Consider the following 18,444-nt stretch of genomic DNA (forward strand, 5'->3'; position numbering starts at 1 on the left):
TGGGTCCTTTAATTATATTCCTTGATGTCCCTTCCCCTATTTTTCCCTGTTATTCCTCTCCCCACACCCCTCTGGTTACTATTGGTTTCTTCTATATTTCAATTGCTCTGATTATATTTTACTCACTTGTTTGTTTTGTTGATTAGGTTCCACTTACAGGTGAGATCATATGGTATTTGTCTTTCATTGCCCAGGTTATTTCATTTAGCATAATGCTCTCCAGTTCCATCCATGCTGTCCCAAAGGGTCAGAGTTCCTTTTTACTTTCTGCTGCAAAGTATTCCATTGTGTAAATGTACCATAGTTTTTTGATCCACTTGTTTACTGATGGGCACTTAGGTTGCTTCCAATACTTGGCTATTGTAAATTGTGCTGCTATGAACATTACATTAGGTTGTTTTGAATTGGTGTTTCAGGGTTCTTAGGATATAATCCCAGTAATGGAATTGCTGGGTCAAAAGGCAGTTCTATTTTTAGTTTTATGAGGAAATTCCATACTGTTTTCCACAGTGGCTGCACTAGTCTGCCTTCCCACTAACACAGTTATCCTAATTCTTATGCTACAGTAATATTTAGGTAGTTTAAATACTCTAACTTTACTAAAATAAAACACTATAATCCTTACGAGAGAGAATTACTTTTAAGTGACAGGCATTTTCAACAGTGCTTAATTTCCAGTCCAAATCTTTTCATTATGTTTTTCCCCCAGATGACTCAAAAATACTTTCTCTCCCACTCATTTATCTACTGTTGCACAGGATTCTTAAAAGTTATTAGTTTTTATACTTGGTATATATCTTCCTGAAAAATCCCCAAGGAGCACCCATACAGTATATATATTTGACAACAGAAAATCACAGATCTCAGTTATACAGTAGTCCCCCATTTATACATAGGAGATATGTTACACGATCCCCAGTAGATGTCTGAATCCACAAATAATACCAAACCCCATATCTACTATGTTTTTCCTGTATATACATTCCTAAAATAAAGTTCAATTTGTACATTTGACACAATAAGAGATTAACAACAATAATAAAATAGAACAATTATAACAACATTCTTTAATAAAAATTATGTGAATATGGCATTATTAAGTAAAATAAGGGTTATTTGAATGCAAGCACTGTGATACTACAACAGTCTATCTGATAACTCAGATGGCTATTAAGTGACTAACAGGAGGGTAACATATGCAGCATGGACCGATATTCTAGGCAGGGTGGCAAGAAATTTATCATGCTACTTAAAACAGCATGTAATGGTTTTTTCTGAAATTTTCATTTTCATTTTTTTCTTTTTAAAAATATTTTATTGATTATGCTATTACAGTTGTCCCATTTCTCCACCTTCACTCCCCTCCACACTGCACACCCCCTTCCACCCACATTCCCCCCTTTAGTTTATGTCCATGTGTCATAAGTTCTTTAGCTTCTACATTTCCCATACTATTCTTACCCTCCCCCTGTCTATATTCTACCTACCATCTATGCTACTTATTCTGTGTACCTGTTTCCCCTCTCTCCTCCTCCCACCCCCCGTTGGTAACCCTCCATGTGATCTCCATTTCTGTGGTTTTGTTCCTGTCCTAGTTGTTTGCTTAGTTTCTTTTTGTTTTTGTTTTAGGTGTGGTTGTTATTGATCATGACTTTGCAGTCTTTTACTGAACATGTTTTTTATCTTCTTTTCCTTAAATAAGTCCCTTTAACATTTCATATAAAAAGGGCTTGGTGATGATGAACCCCTTTAATTTGACCTAATCTGAGAAGCACTTTATTTGCCCTTCCATTCTAAATGAAAGCTTTGCTGGGTAGAGCAATCTTGGATGTAGGTCCTTGCCTTTCATGACTTGGAATACTTCTCTCCAGTCCCTTCTTACCTGCAAGGTCTCTTTTGAGAAATCAGCTGACAGTCTGATGGGAACTCTTTTGTAGGTAACTGTCTCCTTATCTCTTGCTGCTTCTAGGATTCTCTCCTTTACTTTTACCTTAGCTAATGTAATTATGATGTGCCTTGGTGTGTTCCTCCTTGGGTCCAACTTCTTGGGGACTCTCTGAGTTTCCTGGACTTCCTAGAAGTCTATTTCCTTTCCCAGAATGGGGAAGTTCTCCTTTATTATTTGTTCAGATAACTTTTCCACTTCTTGGTCTTCCTCTTCCCCTTCTGGTACCCCTATAATTTGGATGTTGAAACATTTCAAGATGTCCTGGAGGTTCCTAAGCCTCTCATTTTTTTTGAAGTTTTATTTCTTCATTCTTTTCTGTTTGGTTGTTTCATTCTTCCTTCTGGTCCATTCCATTGATTTGAGTCCCACTTTCCTTTCCATCACTATTGGTTCCCTCTGCATTTTCTTTCATTTCACTTAGCGTAGCCTTTATTTGTTTATCTAATTTGTGACCATATTCAACCAATTCTGTGAGCATCCTGATCACCAGTGCTTTGAACTATGCATCTGATAGGTTGGGTATCTCCCGGTCTCCTACATGTATTGGCTCTGGGGCTTTGATCTGTTCTTCCATTTGAGCCATCTTTTTCTGGGTGGGGAGTCTGGTCATGCCTATTACGTATGAGGGGTGGAGCCTTAGGTGTTCACCAGGATGGGGCAACCCACTTTGCTGGGTTGTGATGCTATATGCGGGGACAGAGTTTGAGAGGGAACAATGGTGCTTGCTCCTCTCTCTGTTGGATTTCAGTCCCTTCCACCGCTTCCCCCAGGAAAATTGGGCCTTTCTGGTGCTAATTCCTGTGTGGGTGGGCTTGTGCACATTTTAGGACCCCATGGGTCTCTCCAACACACTCTCCCGTGAGACTGGGAGTCTCTCCCAGCGCCTAAACGCCCACAGGTGTTTTCAATCGGTGTCTGAGGTTCTAATTCCTAGTGCTGGGACCCTGGGTAGCACGGTGTGTCTCACTGTCCAATTTTGCCTGGTTTATCTGCGCTCGAATGTAGGACTGCCTGGATACCCAGCTGCCTTGCGTACAATGCCTCGCTTCACAATCGCCGCCTCGCTGGGTCTGCCCATTGCCACCCCACTTCTGGGGTGTGCCAGCCACTTGCACGCCTAGGGTCTGCCTGCTGCAGTCTTGCACCCGGGATACCTTACGCACCCAGTGTCACCACTTTTTGTGCCCTGATCCCTCTCCGCCTGGCTGTCTGACTCCACCCTTCCTACCGGTCTGGATGGATGTGTATATTTTAACTCCTTGGTTGTTCGACTTCCATACCGGTTCAGTTTTCCATCAGTTCTAGTTATTTATCTTGTTTCTAAATTGTTGCTGACCTAAAAAAGGTGCCTTTAGGTTGAGAAGAAAAAAGAAATGTATGGTTCCATTACAACTTCCAAAGGTCTGGGTAAAAGGAGGTGGCAAAGAGAGAAGATGGCAGCGTGATAGGAGGGAGCAGATTCCACTTCCTCCTACACATGGGAGAAAACCTAGCCGATCTACACAGGAACAGAGCAAACAGCCAACAGTACCACAGCATATATGAAAATAGGAGATCAAAAATTATATCAAACATTGAAAAACCAGATGGTAAAGAGAGAGCTTCAGGATAATAAGGGCCCAGGGATCAGAGCTGGGACCAGGGAGTTTGTAGCCCCAGGCTTGGCGCTACCAGGTTTGCCTCAGGGGACTCGGGAGAGTTGGGTCAACTGCTCCCTCCCTGGCCAAACAAGGATTGAGCAACACCGGGGGAGGCCTGGTTGCTTGAAGGCACAGAGAGGGGAGTGAGGACTGAGTGACAACCACACAGGGACTGTGAGCATCCACGAATAGCCCTGGGAAGAGCGTGCACAGGAGCCCAGCCTGTGCGATAAAGGGTGGCCTGGAAGTGCGCCTCTGTCCACAACCTAGGGAGAGTGTGTTTTGTGGAAGACCCGAGTTCACAGCTGTGAACTCGAGGGAGTGTGCTTAAGAGGGCCTGGATTCCACACCCAAGGCCCTGCGGAGAGGCACCAGATGGGCTATGGGGAGAATGTAAGGCTAGCCCTGGGAAGAGTATGCACTGAATGGGAAGGGAGAAAAGCAATACCAACTGCCCCTCAGCCTGCTGAAGCCAACAAGACCAGAAAAACTGCTTTGGCCAGTTTGAAACCAAGAAGTTTTTTTGTTTGATTGTTTGATTTTTTAAGTAACTTTTATTTTTTAATTCTTATTATTTTTATATATCTCAATTCCTTTTGCTTCTCTTTCCTTCTTTCTAGTGTTATTCCTTCTTCCTTTCTTTACAATTTTATCTCTTCTTCCTTCCATCTTCTGCTTTTTTTTTCAAACCTGCAAGTTATTGCATATTGGTATTATCATTTTTTCATTATTCATACATTTTTTATTTTAATAGTATTTTGGTATTCCTCTTCTTTCTGAATTGTCTTCTTTGCTTGGCTGCTTATACTGTATCATTTGATAGGTTTCCCCTATTATCTTATTTACAGTGTATTGCTAATTTACTGTCCTTCATTGCATTTGTGTTCCATTAGTGCACCTCTCAAGGTTCTATTCTCCCTATTCTTATCTAGATCTCACAGATTCTGTCATGACTGTTGCTCTACTATTACTGTAAATAATAGCTGTTGCATACAATTGTAAACACTACATAACACCCCTCCCAGATCTTACCCTATTTCACGGTTTCCTGAACTTTATTACTGTATTGGTTAACTCTATTCGCTCAACGCACTACACCTATTTACTATCATTTACTCTCACCTTACCTCAGAATCTGACCTCCCACAACCTCAGTGCTTTCTAGATCCAACTCACAATCCTTCCCGCCCCAACAAGAGTCTTATCTTCTTTCCATCCTTTCTAAAAAGTGGCTAGTTAGGTGGAAGATCATGGTTAACACTATACATAGCCAAAGGATCTCCTATCTCTTCTCTACCAGCTGCTACAGTAAATATCATAGAATACTGTTTTGCTGTCTTAAACCATTTTGCCTTACTCCTCCAACTGATCACAAAAAAGAGTAGGGGGAAGCTGTGAACACCAGGATACCCGAAGGAGACTGCACCGCTGAATCTCACAGGTATTCTACCACAGATGTTCACACCATAATCACAGAGAACCAGAACAGATCAGTTTAAGAAACGGAAACTAACCAGAAGAATCTCACAGACAATGAGAAAACAAAGAAACAATCCGCAAATGAAGGGAAAGGAGGAAGCCTCAGAAAGAATGCTAAATGAAATACAGGCAACTCAACTATCAGATATTGAGTTAAAGCAATGATCATCAGGCTCAACAAGCTCAACAAGCTCACAATGAGCTACCAGAAACTACAGGGAAACTACAATGCACTCACTGCAAACTATATCAACATGAAAAAGGAAATAGAAACTATCAACAAGGCCCGAGAGGAAATTAAGAATACAATTTCTGAACTGAAGAACACAGTAAAAGAAATCAAAAGCAAGATCAATGAAGCAGAAGATCTGTTCAGTGAATTGGAGGACAAAGAAGAAAAAAACAACCAGAAAGAGCAAGAGAAGGAAAAGAGGCTCAGAAAGTATGAAGAGGGATTAAGACAAATGCAAACAATGTGAAATGTAATAATATCCGTATAATGGGTATGCCAAAAGGAGAAGAAGAGCAAAGGATAGAAAACCTATTTGAAAAAGTAATGGTGGAAAACTTCCCCAATCTGATGAGAGAAAAAGTCACACAAATCCAGGACACAGAGAGTCCCAATCAAGAGGAACCCAAAGAGGCCCACCTCAAGACACATCATAATTAAAATGGCAAAATTCCAAGACAAAGAGATACCTTAAAGGCAGCAAGGGAGAAACAGGAATTAACATACAAGGGACCACCAATAAGGCTAGCAGCTGACTTCTCAATGGAAATGCCCCAAGCCAGAAAAGAATGGCAAGAAATATTCCAAGTAATGAGAACCAGGTCTGCACGAAAGGCTACTTTACCCAGCCAGGCTCTTAATCAAGACAGAAGGCCAAATAAGAAGCTTCCCAGAGAAAAGAAGTCTAAAGAATACACCTCAACCAAACCAGCTCTGCAAGGGACGCTAAAGGGACTACTTTAAGAAAAGAAAGGAAAAGAGAGAGAGAGAGAGAGGAACAGAGGTACATAAATGACAATGAATAAGTACCTATCAATAATAACCTTAAATGTAAATGGATTAAATGCTCCAATCAAAAGACATAGAATAGCAGAATGGATAAGAAAGCATGACCCACACATATGCTGCCTACAGGAGACCCACCTGAGAACAAAAGACCTATGCAGGCTGAAAGTGAAGGGCTGGAAACAAATTTTCCAAGCAAACGAATAGGAAACAAAAAGCTGGGGTATCAATACTCATATCAGACAAAATAGACTTCCAAAAAAGGGCCATATAGAGAGACTCAGAAGGTCACTTCATAACAATCAAGGGAAGGATCCATCAAGAAGACATAAATATTGTAAATATATATGCACCCAACATAGGAGTACCCAAATACATAAAGAAAATCTTAGAGGACTTCAAGAAAGATATTGACAGCAACACAATTATAGTAGGGGATTTTAATATCCCACTCTCAAAAATGGACAGATCTTCCAAACAAAATAACAAAGATATTGTGGCATTGAACAATGCCCTGGATGAAATGGACTTAACTGATATATATAGAGAGAGCCCTCCATCCCAAAGAAGCTAAATACACATGGAACATTTTCAAAGATATACCACATGATAGGACACAAAACAAGCCTCAACAAATTCAAGAAAACTGAAATCATACCAAGCATCTTCTCGGATCACAAGGGACTGAAGCTAGAAACCCACCCTAAGGAAAAAAAACCAAAATACTCAAAATCATGAAGATTGAATAGCATGCTATGAAACAACGAATGGGTCAAGAATGAAATTAGGGAAGAAATCAAAAAGTTTCTGGAAACAAATGGAAATGAACTCAAAACAACCCAAAACTTATGGGACATAGTCCCATAAGGCAGTCCTGAGAGGAAAGCTCATAGCGATACAGGCCTATCTAAAAAAGATAGAAACATTTCAAACAAACAACCTAACCCTACGTCTACAAGAACTCGAGGAACAACAACAAAGACAGCCCAGAGCAAGTAGAAGGAAGGAAATGACCAAGATCAGATCAGAACAGAACTAAATGACATAGAGACTAAAAGCACAATTCTAAAGATCAATGAATCCAGGAGCTGGTTCTTTGAAAAGATAAACAAAATGAACAAGCCTTTAAGCAGGCTCATCAAGAAAAAAAGAAGACCCAAATAAACACAATCAGAAATGAAAGAGGAGAGATTACAACTGATACCACAGAAATACAAAGGATTGGAAGAAATTACTACCAAGAACTGCATGTCAAGAAATTTGAAAACCTAGGTGAAATGGTCAAAGTTCTAGAAAAATATAATCTTCCAAAACCGAATAAAGAAGAAGCAGCAGAAAGCCTGAACAGACCAATAACAGCAAATGAAAGTGAAGCAGTAATCAAAAAACTCCTGACACACAAAAGCCTGGACTGGATGGTTTCACAGGAGAATTCTACAAAGCATTTAAGGAAGAGCTAACCCCTATCCTTCACAGACTATTTCAAAAAATCCAAGAAGATGGAAGACTCCCAAACTCTTTTTATGAAGCCAGCATCATCCTAATCCCAAAACCAGATCAAGACACAACAAAGAAAGAAAACTTCAGGCCAATATCATTGATGAACTTTACGCTAAAATCCTCAACAAAATATTGTCAAAAGACATCCAACAATATGTTAAAAAGATCATATACCATGACCAAGTGGGATTCATCCCAGGGATGCAAGGATGGTTCAATATTCTCAAATCAATAAATGTAATACATCACATAAACAAAAGGACAAAAATCATATGATCATATGTATAGATGTGGAAAAAGCATTTGATAAGGTACAGCACCCATTTATGATAAAAATACTCAGCAAAGTGGGAAAAGAGGGAGCATTCCTCAACATAACAGGACCATATATGAGAGACCTACAGCCAACGTAATACTAAATGGACAAAAACTTAGAGCTTTCCCCCTAAGATCAGGAAGAAGACAAGGATGTCCACTTTCAGCACTCCTGTCCAACACAGTATTGGAAGTCCTAGCCACAGCAATCAGACAAGAAAAGGAAATAAAAGGCATCCAGATCAGGAAGGAGGAAACAAAACTGTCACTGTCTGCAGATGCCATGAGAGTGTACATAGAAAATCCTGCAGACTTGGCCAAAAAACTGCTTGACCTAGTAAATGAATTTGCCAAAACAGCAAGATACAAAGTCAATATCCAGAAATCAAGGCATTGTTGTACACCAACAATGAAACAGCAGAATCAGAAATCAAGAAAAAAATAAAGTATCCAGGAATAAACCTAACCAAAGAGATAAAAGACCTGTTTGATATAGCAAGAAGAAAAATAAAGTATCCAGGAATAAACCTAACCAAAGAGATAAAAGACCTGTATTCAGAAAACTACATAACACTGAAGAAATCAAGGAAGACACAAACAAATCGAAACATATATGGTGTTCATGCACTGGAAGAACTAACATCATCAAAATGTCCATACTACCCAAAGCAATTTACAGATTCAATGTAATACCTATTAAAGTAACAATGGCATATTTCACAGACATAGAACAAAGACTTCCAAAATTTATATGGAACCATAAATGATCCCGAATAGCTGCAGCAATTTTGACAAAGAAGAACAAAGTAGGAGGGATATAATACCTGATACTAAACTGTATTACAAGGCCACTGTAATCAAAACAGCCTGGTACTGGCATAAAAACAGGCACATGGACCAATGGAGCAGAATAGAGAGCCCAGAAATAAACCCAAGTCTCTATAGTCAATTAATATTTGACCAAGGGGACAACAGCATAAAGTGAAATAAAAATAGCCTCTTCAACAAATGGTGTTGGGATAACTGGACAGCTACGTGCAAAAACATGAAACTCGAGCACCAACTTACACCATTCACAAAAATAAATTCAAGGTGGATAAAAGACTTAAATATAAACCATGACACCATTAAAGTCTGAGAGGAGAACATAGGCAGGAATATCTCAGATATTGCACACAGCAACATTTTTACTGATATGTCCCATAGAGCAAGGGATATAAACAGAAGAATAAAGAAATGGGATCTCATAAAAATAAAAAGCTTCTGCAAGGCTAAAGAAAACAGTGTCAAAATAAAAAGAGATCCAACTGTATGGGAAAACATATTTGCCAATGATACCTCAGAGGAGGTTTTGATCTCCAAGATATATAAAGAACTTACACGACTCCACTCTTAGAAGACAAGCAACCCAATTAAAAAATGGGCGAAGGACTTGAACACACATTTCTCCAAGGAAGGCACACAGAGGATCCAGAGACACATGAAAAGATGCTCAATATCACTAGCTATCAAAGAGATGCAAATTAAAACCACCATGAGATACCACTTCACACTAGTGAGAATGACCATCATGAACAAAGCAGCAAGAAACAAGTGTTGGAGAGGTTGTAGAGAAAAAGGAACCCTAGTGCACTGTTGGTGGGATTGCAGACTGGTCCCACCACTGTGGAAAACAGTATTAAATTTCCTCAGAAAACTAAAAATGGATCTGCCTTTTGACCCAGCAATTCCACTGCTGGGATTATATCCTAAGAACCCTGAAACACCAATCCAAAAGAACCTACACACCCCAATGTTCATAACAGCACAATTTGCAATAGCCAAGTGCTGGCAGCAACCTAGGTGCCCATCAGCAAATGAATGGATCAAAAAACCATGGTACATTTACACAATGGAATTCTATGCAGCAGAAAGAAAGAAGGAGCTCCTGACCTTTGTAACAGCATGGATGGAGCTGGAAAGCATCATGCTAAGGGAAATAAGCCAGGAGGTGAAAGACAAATACCATATGATCTCACTTTTAACAGTAACCTAAACAACAAAACAAACAAGCAAAATATAGCCAAAGACACGAAAATAGAGACAGGCAGACAGTGACCAGAGGGGAGAGGGGAGGGAATTTCAAGGGAATTTCAGGGTAGAATCGGAAGGGTTTACTGTAACAAATATAAAGGACACATGGACAAAAACAAGGGGTGGTGGAAATGGGAGGGAGGTGGGGAGGAATGGGTGGGTGGGCTGAGATGGTAGTAAAGGACAGAAAACTGTACTTGAACAATTATTAAAATAAAATTTTTTAAAAAAGGAGGTGGCAAATTGTGAGGGACACCACACACAGTAGAAACTCCCTGTGCCAATGTGAAGAGGACATATGTGAACTTATATGTGACTCAGGAGAAAAGTAAAATGTTTTTAACTCACCTGAAAAATAAATAAATAAATACATACATAAATAAATTGTTGCTGACCTTATTTTGGTTGTGCGAGGAGGCACAGAGGGTCTACCTACGCCTCCATCTTGGCTGGAAGTCCATTTAATATTTTTAAACTTTGGTTGACTGTGGGTAATTGAAATTTCAGAAAGCAAAACCATGGATGAGGGGGGACTACTGTATTTAGAAGTGGCTGTTAGTTAATAATACACTAAGGCTGGTAAATATTACAATTTAAATGTCCAAGAATAAAGGAATATTTATGGTACATTCACACAATAGACTCTTATGAAATCATTAAAATAATAACAAACACATACATACACACACACATATATATTATACTAATATATATTCAATACAAAAAATTTAAATGGGATCAAATCTTGATATTAAAAGGTTTCTTCAAAATTAGTACTCAATCTCTATGAAGGGTTCAGAACAGGCCTCCCCAAGATATGTCACTTTGGCATGTAAATTATTTTGAGCTGAAGGCAATCGAGACCCTGAGGGCTCATGAGAAACTTCTACCTCACCCTTAAAGAATTTAAAATAGGGGCCTTGCCAATAATACAAGTTATCACCAGAAATTACTTTTTATGGACCATCTACAGGGTAAACTTCTAATTACTGAGTATTTTCTCTTATAATCTTGAGAATGACCTTCCTCCCTTCTGATACCCCAAGGCATCTTATAGCATCCTTAGCTGAGAATATTATATATGTACTTCTGTCTCTGAAATTCTCATGTATGTGGAATTCCCGTGTGTGTGTGTGTGTGTGTGTGTGTGCGTGTGTGTGTATAAACATATATAATTAAATTTGGTCATCTTCTCGTTAGCCTGTCTCATATGTATGTTATTTTTAGACCAGCTAAAAGAACATAGAACATCAAAGCTTTTACTTCCTTCACACTAAGAAACCCAGATTTTCAAATATATTTTTAAAAAGTCTTAAGTTTATAAACTATTTGCTTCTGTCTCTTAAAAACAAATTTTTTCTGCAAAGAAACAGAGACAAGCCAAAAAACCCCATGAGCCTGAAAATCTTCTACTTACACAAAATATTATGCTATCAAGAAGTAAAAAGAATAAAGAACTTCAAAACCATGAAAGAAAAAGGATTTTGTCAAAGCTATTAATGACAATGTAGAGCCAGGATAAATACCAACTCATTCTTCATGTACCCTGTGAATCCTTCCCTCATTTCCACATTTAGAAACTGCCCCTCAGTCTCAATCTTGGTAGCATCTTGTATTTTTAATTGACTCCACTGCCTAATTGTATCTTATTTGTTTAAATGCTTTGTTTTTGTCCCCATTAGAAAGTAAAGATTATGTCTTTTCTTTTTGTATATCCAGTGGCAAGCACACAAATTCATCCACAGTGAAAAATGAAAAAGGAAAGAGGATGGTTATGAATGGCCTCATAATGTGAGAATTTAAGGATTTACAAAGTTTTTCTGTGGAAAATCTGAAAAAACCTTTCCATAGAATTATTGGCAAGTTGAAAACTTCAATAAGCATATGCAGAATACAAGTACAATTTCATAAAAGGAAAAAAACCCTTATACTTAAAAAAGATTGAAGAGAAACACCAAAATGTTTAAAGTGATGTTGTTAGAAGCCATAGGTAATTCTTCCCCCTTTTCTTGTTTTCAAAAATGTCTTAAATGCTTAATCTAATCTATACTATTTTCCATAATGACTTTGGCTCCCTAAAAATTAATGACAACATTCTACACTTCCAAATCTATCAAACCAAAATGGTGAGAACCATGCTATTCCATACATGGAGGAAAATGATGAGAACAGAGTACCCTGCCACCCTAAGGGCAGGAGAAAGAAAAGATATAGACTGACTATATTTCTAATACATTAGCTTTTATTATTATTATTCCGGTATATTCCTAACCTGTTTTGATCATCTCTTTTGAGATCCCAAAAAGAAAAGAGACTATTTACATGGAGCAATCACATTCTTAGATTACCTATTATGACAGTATATGCTTATTTTACCAGGTAAAATAAGTCATGGTCTCTATTTTCAAATAATTTACAGTTTGGTGAGAGAAGGGAAAAACTACCCAGATGAAATGCAAACGTATACATCGGAGTGATAAATTATGTGGTATAGGTAATAATCTAACTGGCCTAATCAACATATAAATACCATTAATATCTGATAAACAGCACAGCCAGAGACAGTAACTATTCTATTTTTAGATTGGATAGATGAGCTATTTCAGCTAAGAGTTACAAATATCACACTCAACTGTAAAGATATTTTACAAATTGTAAAGTTTTTTAGTTCGTTTTTGACATAAACTAGAGCAATAAAACCAAAATTTAGACCATATCTTTTCTAAATGGTTAGAATTATCTAAGAAAAAAAAATATACCTGAGATTTTTGTCTTCGAGCTTCTACTGCTGGGAAGAGCTCCATCCAGAGACTGAGCAGAGTGAAAAGGTTAACTTTAGAAAGCCTTGGTATTTGACCTACAAAAGAGAAGGCAGACACTTTAAAATGTTGCTAACGACTTAAATAGGAACTAAGCTCCGTGCCGCTAGGGTGCTGCAGCTTTAGCTCAGCTGCTTTAGCAGGAAGAGAAGGATAAAAGGACAAGAGAATCAAAGTGCTTTTTTATCAGGAAACTGGCCACCATCTCACTTGTGGTGACCTCCTCTGGCACTTCCCAAAGTTAAGACCTCTTACTCCAGCCCTCACACAACTGGGGAGACAAAAAGATACCAGCTATGGGAACAATCCAAGGAAGTTATGAAAGGTCCTTGCATCTTATGTCATCACGGAGCAAGCTTTTCTTTTTTCTTGAAATTGTTGACACTATTACAGATGTACTCCATTTCCCCACCCCTTTTTCCCTCTCCACCCAGCCCCCTCCACCTCACCCCAACCTTCACCACATTGTTGTCTGTGCCCATGGGCTATGCATATATGTTCTTTGGCTGGCTTTTCTTTGGACTGTGGTGTTGCAAGGGCAGTGGTTACAGTATGGTACTGCAAATGCAGTGATCTCTGAGGGTAAAGCAGCTGAAATATAGGAAAGTGAGATGTGTGGTTATGGACAGCAGGACCAATAAAATGGGGTTGTTTGGGTCGAGATAGGATAAAGTATATAAAATAAGAAGGCATCACTCATGTCAACCAAGATGGCTGCCAACCAACCATGACATTTTAACTCAAGAAGGAAATTAAGTCAGCCAGGCAACATGCCAAATGCCTGCCAGGGCACCACACCCAAGATGTGGGCACACCTACTCACAGAGCGCTGGGAGCTTTTGGCCGGGAGCCATGGTATTTCCCAGCTTAAATGCCATGTTTTCAGGTATAATTGGGGTGGACTTCAAACGACCACGGAGACAGCTGAGCTCCACATACCAAGGTGCTGTACCACACCGTAATGATCTCCAGACTGCTGTGCCGCCCACTTGGCTCCAGAAATTCTGCCTTGTAAGCCACGGACGGCTCCCCAGCCTGCTGTGGTGTCTCCCCTGTGCCCTCTCCCCGGCCGTGGGCTAAGACTCTAGGATCCAGGTTCCTTAACCCCCAATTCTCTTGTGTGATGTTACTATTGTTACTAGATTAGTACAGGTTTGGATTGACTCTACATTAATAAAAGCTGAGTGAATAGCATAGTCACCTGCGTTGGTTCCCTGTTATTTCTCCGTGCCAAGGTCACCTGTGGGACTAGTGGTCCTACAGGCGACTGGGCGCTTTCGGTTCTTAAGGCCTGGATCAGACCACAGGAGAGGGAATCAAAGCCTGGCTTACAGGAAAGATTCTGTGGCGAAAACATTTGCTCGCGCAATTTGGAAATCAAGTCAAAAGCACGGCTTGGGGAATTTTCAGGCTCGGGGAATTTCCAGCCTCGTCATTTTCCCAGATGCCAGCTATAGGTCCAGGGAGGAAAAGTAAAGTGAGGCGGTGGGGCAGTGGAGCGGTGGGGGCGAGCGCGCGATTTTGAAAACAGGTGCATCCAGGCTAGGCAATCCCGCTGAATGAAGCACGGACACGCCCAGGAGGTCATAAAACATCCAGGGGCAGAACTGCCAGTGAAGGGGAAGGCAGGGAACCCGGAGTTGAACGGACTGCAGAAAAACAGGACAGAGCAAAACGCTGCGGTGGTGGGAGCAGTCAGAAGCACTCACCGATCATGCTGTCAGTCTGGGTGCTGACTGACCGCCCGGGCCCCGCGCTCTCCAGATCTTGCATCTGCCCTGCTTCTTTCATCCCAAACCTAGCGGTCCCTGCAGCCCAGAAAACCTCTCGCTATTAGGCATGATCTATGTCCCAGAAGCTCCACCTCCCTCCTCCTCCGAGGTGCTGTATAGCAGGAGCCAACTGGTCTCAGCAAGATGACATAAGCAGCCCGACTGCCACTTCCGGGCGCTTTGTGTGACGTCATAGCAAGGCGGGACACAGTGGTGAGGGCTGCCCCGCCTGCCCGCGACTGTTTGGGTAGGATACTCTGTGCAATAAATCATCTGGGGCCGGTTTTTGGCTGTCTTGGTATTTGGCTGCCTTCTTTGGTTTTGCCGAAGTAAGGTTGGGAGAGGAGGTCGACTTGAAGTCCCAGGTTGTCGTAGGTTGATGAGGCCTACTCGGTCTTGGGTTTGAGTCAGAGAAGGAATAGAAATGGAAATCTACCCTATCTGTCATGGTCAAGGCGTTAGAAAATCTCTGAAGGGAAAGGGATAGGAAGTGGGAGATACAGGTAGCTGTTAACATCCTGAGAAAGAATATACGTACTAAGAAAGACTCCTGGTGGCCAACTGGGCTCAAATTTAGTAGCAGAGCCCAGCAGCCATTTCTAAACAGGGGCCTCTCATGCAATGGCAATGGCACTTCAAGGAGATGACTACACTAACAGCCTGCCTGTACTGTGTTCCTGCCATCTGACCCAGCCCTTAAAAAGGAGTTTCTGGAATTGTATTTCATCCAATAGGACTGAGACTTTCCCCCAAAGAACAGGAGCTGTGCAGCTGTATCCCTATTAGTATTTGCACTGACCAATCAGGACAGTGCTTTTTTTTGGACGCCAAATTTCAGGAATTTGAAGTCCTCATTTGCAACCAAGGACCAGAGGCAGCTCCCCTCTGACTCTGAGAGTGCACTTTCCTTTTCCAACAAAGATGGAAGACTGAGTTTCCCCAGCTGAGTGAAACACCTCGTGGCCTTACTGCTTTATAATTGAGCTGTAACAATATTGAGCTGTGCCGTTCCACAGCAGTGCTGTATTGCATTTGAGCTGTTTGCACCAAATAAAGTTTCCTTCTTCATCACACCTCAAATTGGGGATTTCTGTTGACATTGAATTGGCACCAACAAACATTGGCTGACAGCTTCTTACCAAACACATAAAGACATTAAGAGGTGGAACTGTGATTATGAGAGGTGAGGGTAGGAGGTGATAGCAAGCAACCCCTAGAATATCTGAGAAGTACCTGACATTGTAGATTTGTACCCAGTGCATTATATTTTGTTTTATAAGTATCCAAGTCATGACTCAAAACGAAGATCCTGCCTCCCTGCCTCCCCTCAGCCCAGTTTCCATCACCAACTCATTTTGTTATCACAATTTGAAATACTGACAAATATGACATAAAAACTGCTTTTGGAAAGCAAAAGCTGAATGTTATTAAAGTACATTATTTTGTAAAGAACTAATGTGAAGAATCTTCAGTGTTGAAGGGTATGGGTCTGGTTCATTAATTTTCACTACTGTATAGTATTTCATTGTAGCTATACACCACAATTTATCCATATTTGACTTAGAGACATTTTCACCATCTCCAGTTTTATGTTATTGTAAACAGTACTGCTGCTATAAACATTTTGGTATCTATTTCCTTATGTTCTCATAAAAGCATTTCTTTAGAGACTGTACTTAAAAGTAGAATTTTTGTGTTGTTACTATCAATTTACCAGATACTGCTGAAAAGTTATCCAAAGAGATTAGACCAATTTATTACATAACTCTCTATCCCCACTAATTCTTGTTATTGTCAAGCTGTTAATGTTTGCCAGTTTTGGTTGGTATAAAAGGGTATCATGATTTTGATTTTCCGATTTTTAAAATTAAATATATTGGGGTGACATTGGTTAATAAAATTATATGGGTTCCAAGTGTACAATTCTATAATATATCATCCGTATATTGCATTGTGTGTTTACCACCCACCTCATTTTTACTTTAGTTGAACATCTTGCCATATACTGGTTAGTCATACATGTGTCTTCTCTATGAAATGCCCATTAACCACTTTTCTATGTGGTTGTTTTTTATTTCTTTATTTGTTTTTAAGAATTCTTTATATATTCTGGATATTTATTCTCAGTTGGGTGCACATATGATAAATGTCTTCTCCCCATTTGCCACTTGTTTTTTCACTTACTTTATATGTCTTTCAGTATACAATTCTTTATTTTAATATGTCAAGCAGTAATCATTTTCATTACTAGGTTTTATAACTCAATATCTTTTGAAAAATGTTTCCTATCCAAAGTTACAAAGATATTCTTTTACATTTTCTCTAAAAGTCATAAGATTGTCCTTTCATATTTACATCCTTGTTCATGTAGAATTTATTTTTGTGTATGATGTGAAGTAGTGGTCTGATTTTATTTTCCATTTGGATAATCAATTATCCTAGCACTATTTCCTCATTGATCTTCACTGTCACCTCTCTCATAAATCAAAATTCCATTACACATGAGTCTTTTTCTGGGCTTTAAATGTTATGTTAATGACTTACTACAATACTCCTTCCAAAAACACCTTTTATTTTCTTCAGAGAAATATTGGATATTTTTGGCCCTTTAATCTTCCATGCAATTTTAAAAATCATGTTGTCACATTCTTCAAAAAATTCCAAAGAAATACTGATTGGAAGTGATTGAATTTTAATACATAGATTTCCTATTCCTGAACATGGTATACTGGTGTGAACATGATTTCCAAATGATTTTCTAAAGATTTCATAATGTATCTCCACAAAGATTATATATAATTCTATTTTTGTTTTAATTCTATTTTGTTGCTATTGTAAATGATATATTGTAACAATTTTTATTTGTAAGTATTTGTAGCTAGTATGTAGAAATACAAGTGATTTCATGTTTCTCTTAAATTGAGTCATCTTCCTAAACTTTCTTATTAATTTTAGTACCATTTCCTTTTAGTTTCTCTTATTTCTAGATCAAATCTACATCATCTGCAAATAATGACCACTTTATTTGTATCTTTCTATTATTCGAACCTTTTATTTCATATGATTATCTTAACTCTTTATAGGGTCACAGGGAAATATTGAACAGAGGTAAAGGATCCTTGCTTGTTCCTGATTTTAAAGGAAATGTTTTTATTAAATATTAATATTAAAGTATATTTGTTTGCTGTAGATTGTTGATAGCTGTCTATTGTCAGATTCTGCAAATTTCCATTTTTTATTTTTATTGTTGTTTGAATATAGTTATCTCCATTTTCCTCCCACCACTTTCCCCTACCCCACCCACACCCACTTCCCACCCTCAATCCTAACTCCTTTGGTTTTGTCCATGGGTCCTTTATACAGATTACTTGACAACCCTTTGCCTTCTTTCCTCTGTTGTCTCCCTACCCCCTCCCCTCTGGTTACAGTCAGTTTGTTCTTCATTTCAGTGTCTCTGGGTATATTTTGCTTCCTTTTTTGTTTTGTGGATTAGATTCCACTAGTAGCTGAGATCATATGGTATTTGCCTTTCACGTCCTGCCTTACTTCACTTAGCATAATGCTCACCACATCCATCCACGCTGTTGTAAAGAGTAGGAGCTCTTTTCTTTTCTTTTTTTTCTTTTCTTTTTCTCTTTTCTTTTCTTTCTTTTCTCTTTTCTCTTTTCTTTTCTTTCTTCTTTCTTTCTGCAGTGTAGTATTCCATTGTGTAAATATACCACTGTTTTTTGATCCACTCATTTACTGATGGGCACCTATGTTGCATCCAGCACTTGGCTATTGTAAATTGTGCTGCCATGAACATTGGGGTGCATAGGTTCTTTTTATTAGTGTTTCAGTTTTAGGGTACAATCCCAGTGGAATTGCTGGGACAAAAGTCAGT

General features: G+C 39.1%; 1 protein-coding gene across 2 annotated transcripts in view; it reads right to left on the bottom strand.

Annotated features, from left to right (window-relative positions):
• CDADC1 (cytidine and dCMP deaminase domain containing 1) overlaps window positions 1–14,689 on the bottom strand; it is a 109,188-nt gene extending 94,499 nt beyond the window's left edge. For both annotated transcript variants that reach the window (XM_045821699.1, XM_045821700.1), the window contains exons 1-2: window positions 14,499–14,689; window positions 12,730–12,827 (exon numbers count right to left, since the gene is read on the bottom strand). In XM_045821699.1, the coding sequence (XP_045677655.1) occupies window positions 12,730–12,827; window positions 14,499–14,580 (180 nt within the window). In that variant the 5' untranslated portion in view covers window positions 14,581–14,689. The remainder of the gene's footprint in view (window positions 1–12,729; window positions 12,828–14,498) is intronic.
• Window positions 14,690–18,444: the final 3,755 nt, after the last annotated feature.

This window comes from Phyllostomus hastatus, unplaced genomic scaffold (genome assembly GCF_019186645.2).
Source record: "Phyllostomus hastatus isolate PE091 unplaced genomic scaffold, TTU_PhHast_1.1 phas_scaffold_46, whole genome shotgun sequence".
Lineage (NCBI taxonomy): Eukaryota > Metazoa > Chordata > Mammalia > Chiroptera > Phyllostomidae > Phyllostomus > Phyllostomus hastatus.